Here is a 12,564-nt window from a genome sequence, read left to right as displayed (position 1 = left end):
AAGTAGTCATACATTTTGCAAGAATTTTTTTTTAACCTACATTGTTGAGCATAAATGCTGCTCTTGTTTTGCAAAGCAAATGCTTTTTTCTTACAGGATAAGAATTTTCAGTGTCTCTAGCTCTCTGTCCTCTTCCTCCTCTCCCAGTCTTGGAGGAATGGAGCATGCACATTTGGATGCTGCTTTTTGGTTGATATGTGCAAGCTGTTTTCATTTAGTATTTTAATTCTTCTAAATAAGGGAGAAAAATCAAAGAAGGAGTTACATGAAAATGTAGGATACTCGTCAGTGTAGCACATGTATGCATCTTGGCCTTTGTGAATAGTGTTTATTTTCCATTATATAGCTTGTAATCTAAAAATGCAAGTTTATTTAGTGAGTTATATCTTTTATTTTTATTGGTTCTGTCAACTTAGAAGTAAGTCAAATCTTACAGTCGTCATGGATGCAAACTGCTAATTAGTTTCAGCAGAAATTTTTCATACAGAAGAGATGTAGGATGACACGTTGCAGTTTAGTTTGTAACTAATAGAAAGCAGCATGAGGCTGATGGCAAAGAATAAGAGGATTGGGGTGTTCTGGTACAAATTTTTATGGATACCCTGATTCTCACAAACATCAGCTAGAAAATACTGAAATCAACAGAAGTCTTATTCTCTGTTAATATCTCCTGATTATGGAATCAATGTGGAGAGTGACTCAAATCCATTTAGGGTTCTGGATTTCATTGTTTCTAACATACTAGTATAAATATAACTTAAAATTGTGAGTGAAAAGAGGGTGAAGTCAGTAGCTTTCAGTCACTGGCAATTTAAAACAAACTCTACTGACTTTGTAAGTCAACTTTCGGGTTGTTGATGCATGTTTGTAAGAAGCATATTCAACAAATGGAAGTTAATGATTCTTGATTTAAATAACTTTGAGTGCAATCTCGTGCCTTGCTGGGGGATGGTTAACCGCTAGTCCCTCTTCAAATGTCCACTATAGTCCTATCAGAGAGTCCCAACTAGGGGCAGTGGGACTGCTGAGTAACTGATGTGGCTGTAGCTGTTAGACTTGACCCTGTTTTGCTTATTCAACAAGGGAGTACATTTGTTACTGTCTAAGAACTGGTATCTGTAGATAACACTTGGGTGTGGTGCAGCAGCACAGGTCTGGTGTAAGGTTAAATAAACACAGTGGCACTGCTTAATATGGGCAAGCGCAGGTCAGGAGCTGTAATGACAGGCTCTGATGGCAGGTGAGTGCAGTTGGTTTGGATGTGCAGAGACAGTGAATGGCCAAGCACAGAGCAAGTGTCTGTGTGCATGTCCTTGGGGGAAAGGGGACTGGGAGGGATAAGGAGCCCAGCACTAGAGAAGTTCTTAGTTGAGACCAGGTGTAGTTGAACCATGAGTACAGATGTCACGTAAATACTGTTATTTAATTGCTATAATGATCAGTATAAAGTTAATTGTCGGTTCTGGATGTTCTAGCGGGGTGTCTGTGCTGTATGATAACTAGGGCTAAGTGAGATACAGTGGGTGCTGAGCCTATACCGCTGGCACACGTAGTTGTGGTTTGGAAGCAGTTCCAATGGGGAACTGCAGGGCCCTTGAAGAACCACATTTGAATAGCGAGTGTTATCCTCCTAATAGGGAACCTACCTTTTCTCTATGTGTCATTACTAGGTTTTACTTTCAAATTTGCTGCTGGTGGTTTCAGTGTTTAACTTTTGCTGGCAACAAGACCGCTTTATGATCCTCAGTTTCCTGTCACACAGCCCTTATCCAGTGTGGTAACTCTTACAGGATGTAGTGCTACGTTAGGCTTTTTGTTTTATTTTGGGTCTTATTTGAAGAAGGAATTTATGTGAATAAATATGGAATTATTGGGACAAAAATAAAACATTTACATAAAATTGATTTGACCATTCTGATCTGAGAGACATGATTTACAGATGTTGCATTAGTAATCCCTAATAAATTGAACTCCAAGTATGAAAGCAAGGATTATCCTCAATTGTGTCTAGTCTGCTGAAATTAAGACAAAATGATATCTTTTTTCCCTTTATGTACAAATGTTATTATTGAAGATCAATCCCAGCTGAAAATTTCTATAGCATTATTGAAAATTATGTAAATATTATAGCTAAAATAAAAGTGTCCTATTTTGCAAACAAATCAGATGTTAGTAGGTGTGGTAGAAGAACTAGTTTTTGTTTTTTTTTTTTTTAAAGAGAAGATAAGGAGAACTCTATCATTGTGAAGCTGTTGCTGCTGTCTGCTAGCTAACCGTATGCTTGGTAGTGAACATATAACAAATATAAACTGTACCGGAGCTGAAATGAGGAAAGGTCGCTTTCAGTAGGCTGTTCTCACTGTTCCCTGAACCTTAACATTAAGTGGGTAAGAAGTGTCAATAGCCCAAAGCACATACGATCTTCTTTCCCAGTTCTCGTTTGTATTTCCTTTGTTACTTTATGGGTCAGGATACACCCTTACTTTAAGATATGCATATTTTCATATTGTTGAATATAATCTTATGGTAGTAGGTTACAGTAGCAAACTGGTTTTCATCAAAAGTTATGCTTTACCTGATTTCAGTCACAATTGTTAGAACTTCCTTGAACTACTAAGGGAAAGAAAACAGCAAGTTTGTAATTATTGAGGTTGCAGTTAAATTTTGCCAGAGTAATGGCATGATCTTATTTGCAACTGCTAGTGGATTTATTGTGAAAAAGGCTGCTCTACAACTTTTAGCATGGAAAGTCTGATTTCAGAGAACAGGGATTTAAATGAATGTGGTAAGTCAGAGAAGGGCAGTGTAAATATGACTATAGAGGGGAATATTTTGCAGAACAGGCTTGTTATAATTGTATTTTAACATGATAAGTAAGCCATCAGTCTTTTGAGGAGATGTAATAGTGTTTGTTTGGCATTTAGGAGACAGTGGGAGCTAGGTGTACATAGGAGGTCTTACCTATGCTTCACAGTATTGAAATTCCATAATACAAACTGTACAGAATATTGACAGCATTCTCTAGGTAGACTTTACATTAAACCAGAAAAAAATATTGGCCATTGTAGTTACATGCATTTGATGCCAGAATTTGTGGGCTGTTCTGTACGCTTTTGTGTAGTAACTTCAAATAACAGGGTTGGTAAATTTTTCCCAGCCACTGCCCCTTTGCCACCTTTCCATTATTTGTGCATAGTTTTGGTAATTTAAAATGAGAAACTGCATTTATTCACTCTACTACATTTGCCTTCATCGTTCCATTCTAAACTCTTCAGAAGTAAAATAATGATTTTTGTTAAGGGAAGTATCTCCTAACTAAAAGACTTTGCTCCTGAAGAAAAGACATTTGTAAAGCATGAATCTCTGCTCAAGTTTGAATTTACAGCTTGCTTCTTAATATTAAATTTATATTAAATTTAGAAGATGGGTTTTAATGCTTTTCACACTAGTGAATCCCTGAGTTTGTGTGCATCTGGGAGTGGATAAGGGGTTAAATACAGACTATTTGTCAAGGCAATTAGTTCAGTGATCCAACAAGCCCACCTTTTAGCTGCAAAACATTGTGGTAAAGACATTATTTTGAGCTTCTTTTTACTGAATTTCATTATACCCTCCTGTATGCTTTATGTAAGTCCCTTGGCATTTATTTAGCTTGAATAGTCATGAATAAAAGAGCTTAGGGTTGCCTTTAAAGTGCAGCTTCTGAAGTAGGAAAAAGAGGATTCAGATTGGCTTATGTACCCTGTTTTGTTTTCCCTCTCCTTAGGACTAAACATTAACGTCTCTGCAAAACTAGCCTGCTGTCCTCAAGTTTTAAACGGGAAGCCATTTGGTGCACAGTTCACTGGCTATTAGTATATGTTTGAGTTGTATTAAGAGTAAATATCTCTGGCTCTTGGGTAGATCTAAGTATTTCCTTTGAGGGCGTACACTTATATCATTGTATATATCTGTCAGTATTAGGCTTTTACCTTGTGAGAGATATGTGTATGTGTGTAAATACGTATTTACTTATATCTTTATGTGAGCATATATTTATTTATGTAAGCATGTACTTGGCTTTTAGGAACTAAGCTTACCAGGTCTTTGTGAAATGAGATTTTTTTTTTCTCAACTCTTTCGGTATTGTTCATAGCATTAACACATCACTGAACAAATTGCCCTCTTGCATATGCTAATCCTGCACTTAAAAGAACTCATTGTAACATTGTTTTAATGCTTTAGCTGGAGCAGAGATGGGAATCACGGGCATGTCAAATTGTCATGTGACTGAAAAATGTCTAAAATGCCTTTCTCTTTGAGTCAACAGTTTGTACTTAGCATAACTTAGCATGAATGAAAGCAGTCCATGTAGTTTGAGGAAAAGATAAGTCTTTTGTGTGTGTGTTTGTGTGCGCCTCAGTTTTTCAGACCAAGTCTTATTAAACAACACTTTAGCCTTAATTTTACACTAGTCGTGAATGCTATGCTGGAAGTAAAATATTTGATCTTTGTTTGCCATACATTTGTTGAAGGCATCCAACTAGAGATTACAGCAGCTCACAAATGAGTACTGCATAACTTTATTTGCTCAATATTTGTTATTTGAAGAGTTAAAGGCACATTGCCATATATCTATCCATGCCTGCAGGTCTAGACATATCAAAGCCTCAACTGTTTATGATGGTCTGAGGTGAGCCATCATTCAGATTATGTTTAGTAAGTCTCTTTTATTATATGAGATCTGTATATTTAAAAAAAAAAAATAAATCATTGTTATGTGCTCATGAATAAACAGCAATCCTGCTTCTCCTGAACAATATATTCAGTTGAATTAAGTAGTTAAATAGATGATGACTGACAAGTGAACTAAACTTTTGAGAAGTTGAACAACGAAAAGCTGAGCTTCTTAGAATGCATGAAGCTGTACATGTTTGCCTGGAGGACTTTGAGTTGAATTAAATGGAATGAAAGACTATGTAGGTATCACATTTCTAAAGCATCTATCATATCCAATTTGAGTTTTTAAGCATATGTAAAGGAATCTTGAAAAGAATTTTTGATTAACCTTGTTTTTTGTCTTTGCAGAGTAATTCTCTGTTGGTCCCAGACAGTCTGCGAAGCACAGATAAACGCAGGAATGGCCCTGAATATACCAATGACATCAAAAAGAGAAAGGTGGATGATAAGGATTCCAGCCACTATGTAAGCAGATCTGAGTCAAAGAAATGATTAATTTATTTGCACATACTGTTCTGATGTAAGGAGTAAAAGAGCTAAGAAGAACAAGGCAGGATGTTTCCAGAGGCTGATGAATATATGTGCCAGGGAGACCATATTACCATTGAAGAGTTGTGACTCGATAGTTTGGGCTATTGCCAAGTAATACTCTTCAACGGGGAATAATGAGCTAGGTGTAGCTGTTTGGGGTTCACAGGTATTCTGGGGCATTTCTCAGAGTCCAAGCAAGAGATCCTTTCTGGACTGCTCTAAACCTGCAGGTTGGTTTGAAATGGAAGATTTTGTTGATTTGAGGGGCTTTAGTACATTTTTTTGATACTAGCTGCTACCACCTTGGGTAATAATTACCATTGCAAATTGCGTATCTGAAGAGGCTGTGCCAGCTTATTAAAGTTTGCTTTGGTTGATATGACAGTTTCAGCAGAACGCAAACTGAAATAAGTTCACTGTTTGTGTTCTGCATCTTTACCTAGCTTGCTTGCTACTTGGTTTTGAAGAGGCCCTTCCGTATAATGGTACATGAACCTGAAAAAGTTCACATATGCTTTCAGCTTCAAGTCTAAATTCTTAATCAAATCACAGGATAATACTTAAACAGGCTTTAGACACTAGTACTGCTGTGAAAGAGTACTAAGAAGCAGAACTTAAATCTAAGAGAAAATATTACTCTAGGCAGCAATAGTGTGGCAGATTGTCTGGTTTCTACAAAGCCTATCACTAATTACTTCCTGGTTATTGAAACCCAAGAGAAAATCACTTTATTTCCCCACTGTTTGTTAGGGAAATTTCTCCCCTTGGACCTAGAGTATCTCTGAGCAGCTACTGGATAGCCTGGAACTATTAAGAATAGATGAGGCTACTTTCCCCTTTCTACACACTGTGGCATTGTAGTACTATTACAGTTTTGCAAGTTGTATTCTCACCACTTTCTGATAATCACATTTTGAATACATAAGGGTTTGGCAAATGTCCCTATCTTATTCCCTCAACTTTGAGGGTTTTATATTCTATGGGAATTTTTCATTTTGAATATTTGAAGATTAAGCATTCTTAAGCTACATTTCTTATTTAAATTAAAAAAAAAAATAGAGGAAAAACTTATTTTGCTTTTTCTTTCTTGTATTTCTACTGGAAAAAAAAATATTATTGCATTGTAGAAGCAGTTTGTTTTAATCCACATTTTAAACATGTGGATCTCTTTGCTATTTCCTTGAAATGGATTTTACAGATAAAAGCAGTATCAAAATAAAGAATTGAGCAAAATAAGGATATTTGAAAGTTCCAGATTTATTCTAATCTGGAAGATGATCTTTCTTTTTAAAGGTTTCCTGATTCTGCAAACACAGAGCTGCTGCTTTTGAGCTTGTTTTAAGTGAGGCCCTATGAGGGACAAGGAAGTACTGCATTCATCAGAAGGGAGATAAATGAGTTTTAGGAATTGTTGCTTTTGGAAATAACATGCAAAATGCTTTTTTTTTTTTTTCTTTTTGTCTTCTGAGTGATTTTCATGTTAGAATCTGTATAGTTTCAACCTGTGCGATTGTGAGTGAGCAGAATTTTCTGATACTAAAAGTCCCTATAAGAGATGCCTTTGATACTTCCAGTAAATTTCCATTTCTCAAGATGAGAAAGGCAGTGGAGTACACTTAATCATTGCTTGGCAGCTATTTTTGCCCTCCTCAGGGGTGGCATTTCTGGTGAACAACTGTCCCACTTACTGTGTTCCCACGTACACAAATATGTTCTAACCTATTCTTGCCTTCTGGGTGCTTCATACTTTTCAAGGAGTGGCAGATAACCCAAGCTGAAGCTTTCCAGCTCCTTTTCCTTTTGCACCCTATGGTTGGACAGCTTTCTGAGTGGCAGATTGAGCCACCATTCTGTCTTCAGTGACACTCTGGGTTCTCCACTATGTTTGCAATGTTTCTTGCAGCAATATTCAGCTGCTAAAGAAGAAGGAAAGGGTTGAAAGTACATGTTTGGGTTTTTCAGGGGTTTTTTGAAATATTTATGGCCTGGAGTGAGAAGAAGGAACTGGTGTTCTAGTTCCTCTGCCAGTGTTAAGTGTGATAGCCCAGACATTGAAAGCAAGAGATAGGGGACAGTTTGAGCAGTCTTGTATAGCTGATTTGTTTGCCTAGAAACTTTTTACCTTAAAGTACTGGAAATATCAAACTTGCCCACAGGAAAATTTTAAGTCTTGTTGTTCACTGTCTTTTTTTTTTTTTTTTTTTCTGGAGTTAAGACTCATCTTCTGGTTGAACCATCACGTTCCTCTGTGGAAATCACTAGACCACTGTGTACCATAGCATGTGTCTACTGGGACATCCCAGCCCATTTTGGAGATAGGGACCAGGAGGCACTTGTGTAACAGCTATCAGGAGGCACTAGAACAGCTCAGGTGAACACAGATTTATGTGAAATAATGAAAATGAAGCTTGACAAGCCACAATAAAACATTTCAGTTTGGGAATGTCAAAGTATTATGTTTTTGGGTTTTTTAGGCATAAAATGTTGAAATGCCTTGTCATTTCTGAAGCTTTTTCTTCCCCAGAACTTTACATTTCAAAATTTTCCTTTCTGTAAAAGAACAAAAGTTGTTCTACTACTTTGAGGAAGTTGATTCATTAAACGAATTCCTAAAAGCTTTCTGCAACTTACTGAGTTTTTTAGGTATGCACATGAAAAGAATGAGTTTGTGTTAAGGAGTAGTAATAACACTGTTTACAGTGGTAATAGGGAGGAGTCTTTGACCGTCTTGCGCTGTTGGTGAGACCACCACCTTTCAACTATTTCTATCTTATTTGGGTTTTATTATTGAAGCAGAAATAAGGTGTTGTGTTCCTGTTTTCATTGTTTACCGTATTGCTCGTAAGTACTAAAAGATGGTTTGCTTTTTGTTTAGGAAAAAGAATGTCTGAGTAGATGTGTAGTCTTTCTCTCTGGGCTCTTAATGTACTAATTGAAATGAACACTATATTTATTTATTTTTAATAGGACAGTGATGGGGACAAGAGTGACGATAACTTGGTTGTAGATGTGTCCAATGAGGTAACTTTTTTCATTTTTGTAGTCTTGATGTTTGCCCAAAAGTTAAGGAAAACTGCATTTAGATGCTAGAAGAAAAAGAATCTTCTGTGTGGATATGTTAAAATATTCACAACTTCTTCTTTGTTAGTACCTCAGTTACTATGTCTTCCTCTGAGCTTTATCTAGATGCCTTGTCAGCTTTTCCTTCTACTGCTTTGTCCAGGACTGTTCTCTCAGCAGTTATGTTCTGACAGTTCTCAGCTGCTCTGTAGTGGTGACAGTTGTGGTGAGAGGCAGGTAGAGGGCAGAGGTTCTCAAACTACTGTCTTCAAATGAAAAAGGAAGTCAATACCTGACCTTGGATTTAATAGCAGGAGTATTATTAAAAAGATTTTTGGTACCTTAGTAGTATTTTAACATGCTGTGTTAAATACAGCATTTTCCAGAAATGTTTAGTTTTTAGAATGGAAGTCAGCTAAAGTCAGAGGTTTGGCGGTGGCATGAAGGTGAAAGGAACATCCTTCCCTTTCCTTCATTTTTTATTTCATACAACAAAGAGGTTTAGGAAGCCTGAATATGGTAGTGAGATTCTGCTGCTCTGTGAAAAGCACAGGGAGAAAATCTGACAGAGAAGTGTCTTCAGCAGCTTCAAGTGCCCAAATGATGTCAGCCAAGTAGAAAAATGGATAACCAATTAAGGACTTTAGTAATCCTTTCAGAAGCCCTGGTTACAGTGAAACTGCTCAATCATCGATCTGTGGAGTTAGTGCCCTCCTGTGAGGACTGCTTCCTCCTTGCTGCTGTTCTCATGAGCCAGAGGAGCATTGAGGACCTGGAGCTCTGATGCCATTGTAGCTGGCTGGGCTGGCTATTTCATGTTAAAGTAAATACAGACAGTGCTCTGGAAGAGAGGAAGATAACCACCTGAGAGGTGATTTCCATCTTTGTTGTAGATTTAAGTAGTGAGGCATTTGCAGATGATATTTAGAAGGAAGTGGCAGATATTACGGCATATAAAGCACGCATCTTTATCTCTTCTTCTGAAGACAAAGTTAAGCAAGGTTTGTGTGGCCTAAAATAGATTATTGAAATGTTTGTTGTCACTAGCAGTGTGTAGAGAACAGTGTAAATTACTGCAGTTCCTTTCGGTCTTTCTTGGTCTTATCACATGTCATCTGTGCTTGCTTTAGTTTGTATTTGGGTATACTTAGATTTCAAGCTCTATGCTTGGAAACCGTTTATGACTGCATATAGTGTAAAATGAAACCAGATTGCTTACTATATGCTTTTATGTCTCTAAATTGATGTGGAGGGATTTCAGCTTTTTTTTTTTTCTATAGAGATAACAAAATGTCTTGTCATTTGAACCTACTGCTTAAATTCTTCTAGTTTTTTTCCCCATAGGCTTCTTAGTGCTGGTTATGTACTAACCCATGACACAGTTCTGTGCTGTTCCTCCCTTCTCATTGTTTTAGGATCCTTCCTCTCCAAGGGCAAGTCCCACTCATTCACCACGTGAAAACGGTATAGATAAAACCCGCCTGCTCAAGAAAGATGCCTCTAGCAGTCCAGCATCTACAGCCTCTTCAGGAAGTTCCACTTCCCTAAAATCCAAAGAAATGAGTCTGGTGGGTAGTTGTCTGGATAAGTGGTCTTCTTTCTTGTAAAGTCTCACTCTCCATTTCCCTGCAACTGCTGTTTTTTCAGGCCTTTACAGTATTATTCTGCTTCCCTACTCAGCAATATTTCCTGCTTCAATTTGATTTCTTATGTTTTCTGCACTTCTGTCAAATGAGTTGCAAATTTATTACATAGTACAAGAATCACTTTAGCATTATTTGTTCTTTCTTGAGCAGTAGTTTTATGGATTAACACAGTCTGTATATAGTGACTAAGGAGTTTTCCAGGCTTTTGTTAAACTTCTAAATAAGCTGTTACTCTTTGAAAACTTTTCCTGAAACATCAATAATATTTTGGTCAGATTCTCCATAGCTTCTATGTCACAATTTTTTTATACTGTTAACTATGGTGATACTTTGTTTTTCTACTTAGACTTACTGTGTCCAGTAATAACTGAGACAGTAAGGATTTCAAGCTAAAATGATTTGGTGATGCATAGTCTATTGTCCTGAAAAAAAATAAGTTCAGGATTTTTTTTTTTCATGCCAATGGAAGAAGGAAAAATAACTTTCTACGTTTCATTTCTTATTTTAATTTTGGCAGCAATCAAAAAGGTCAGCATTTCTCTTTCACAAGTTAATGTTGTCAGCATTGCGTGGATTTATGAAAACTGGCTGAGGGACTAAGTAGTAGGTGCCCAGCATCCCAGCTGCTGTTGTGATAAATTGTATAATATGGCCTGGATTAAAAATAATACTCATTTAATTTGTTTAATGATACCAGCATGAAAAAGCCAGCACGCCTGTTCTGAAATCCAGCACACCAACTCCTCGAAGTGATGTGCCAACCCCAGGCACTAGCGCAACTCCAGGACTTCGTCCAGGCCTTGGCAAGCCTCCAACAATGGACCCTCTGGTTAACCAAGCTGGTAATGCATTACCTCACGTGTTTTTATGGTTCCAAAATTAATCTTTTTTTTTTACATGTGTGGTTCTATGTGAATGTTAACTAAATGTATTGCTTTGTTCTTGATATCAGGAGAGGGCTTGATGAGAAGCAGATGTTTGGATTATCAAGAGTTTGAATACCTTTCTATCTCTTATCCTTCTTTGTTTACTTTTTTTTTTTTTTTTTAACACAAATAACCCAGGGACTGAAAACAGTATAAAAAGACTTCTCAGAAATTTCTGGTACTTCTTCTGAATGCAATCTCTTCTCTAGCTTTTTGTCTGAAGCTACTAATATTTGCTGCAGTGTAAATCTTGACAAATGCAGGGGGAAGTTTACTTTTGCTATTCAGCACAGTTACTTCAGACATGAGCTGTGTAAACCAGGTCTGTCAGCTTTAGTGCTTAATTTGGCAAAGGAGAGATTAATGTAAACAGGGAAATATTACAGAAATGGAAATAGGTAATTCTAGAAGAGATTGTTATAAGTAATCAGCAAGTTCAGACTTCAGTAGAACTTATTTATACTGAGTGAAAAGAGGTGGTGGTAGTGATAAATTATGGCAGTGTTTCTTGGCAGTATGTGGGAAGATTAGGTATGGTAGGGGACAAAAGGGGTTGTTTTCTTCCCTGTATGCAGGAATATAAAAATAGAACTACTTTACTTCTTTATTTTGCAGCTGCAGGTTTGCGGACACCATTGGCAGTTCCAGGACCGTACCCTGCTCCATTTGGAATGGTACCTCATGCTGGCATGAATGGAGAATTAACCAGTCCAGGGGCAGCCTATGCCAGTCTGCACAATATGTCACCCCAGATGAGTGCTGCTGCTGCTGCAGCTGCTGTGGTTGCCTATGGAAGGTCTCCTATGGTAGGCCATACGTTGCATGCAATCTCAGTCGCGTGAGTTGTGGTTGACTGAGAAGAGCTACATGCTTCATTTAGCACTGTCAAATTCCCAAGTTACAGCAGCGCCAGAGGCTTGACAGCTTCACTGTGCGTTTCACTTTGCTGCGTGGCTGGAGAAACACATTTGCACCTTGAAAGCAAAGAAACTTGGTGTATTTATGAATGTTTCCTTTTTTCTTTACCTTCATCAGTGCTTTCACTGATTAATAAATGCCAAAAAATAATTGTATGCTTTAAATTAAAAAGTAGGCTGTGGTAGGTACAAAACATTTGATTGGTGCTGTCAGCATCTGCTTTTCTCTTACTGAACCAGATTTGTGTTCTGCACAGACACAACAAATTAATCTTGAAACATACACAAGTCTTTTTACCTGTGTCTCTATGTTGGTTGGTACATGTCTTGGACCTCTGTCATAAGGATTGTTAAGAATAGTTGTTGTTGTGGGTATAGTAAGTGGAGCATAGTAGTTACAGTTGCTGTTGAGCAGAAAAACCTAGAGGCCTGATTCTGCAAACATAAGCTTGGTGGCAGCTTTACATGTAGATAGACTTACCTGCTTGTGTATTTGCAAGATTGGACTTAACATTGTCATCATCTCATTATTGTAGATACGGCTACTTTTTTCAAACTGGCAAACAGGGCTTTTATATGAAAACGTGGCAATTCTAAATCACATATGCACTCCTTCAAGCGTGAAGAATTTTAAGTCAGGTATAGTCTTCAGAAGAAAAACTCAGGCTGTTTAGGCCAGAATTTCCGTTTGAATTGTTTGACATAAATATTTGTTGAGGATATAAAAGTTTAGTGGAAAGACACCCTATGGTGTAGCCACATGAG

General features: G+C 37.4%; 1 protein-coding gene across 3 annotated transcripts in view; it reads left to right on the top strand.

Moving 5' to 3' along the window:
• Positions 1 to 12,564, top strand: part of TLE1 (TLE family member 1, transcriptional corepressor) — a 72,404-nt gene that overhangs the window by 44,475 nt on the left and 15,365 nt on the right. For 2 of the 3 annotated variants that reach the window (XM_080362716.1, XM_080362715.1), the window contains exons 9-13: positions 5,068 to 5,184; positions 8,218 to 8,271; positions 9,726 to 9,878; positions 10,654 to 10,798; positions 11,498 to 11,688. In XM_080362716.1, the coding sequence (XP_080218842.1) occupies positions 5,068 to 5,184; positions 8,218 to 8,271; positions 9,726 to 9,878; positions 10,654 to 10,798; positions 11,498 to 11,688 (660 nt within the window). The remainder of the gene's footprint in view (positions 1 to 5,067; positions 5,185 to 8,217; positions 8,272 to 9,725; positions 9,879 to 10,653; positions 10,799 to 11,497; positions 11,689 to 12,564) is intronic. The other variant, XM_080362717.1, reaches the window with a different exon arrangement.

Source organism: Nesoenas mayeri (assembly GCF_963082525.1).
Source record: "Nesoenas mayeri genome assembly, chromosome: Z".
Taxonomy (NCBI): Eukaryota; Metazoa; Chordata; class Aves; order Columbiformes; family Columbidae; genus Nesoenas; species Nesoenas mayeri.
This window is presented reverse-complemented; position numbering and strand designations above follow the sequence as displayed.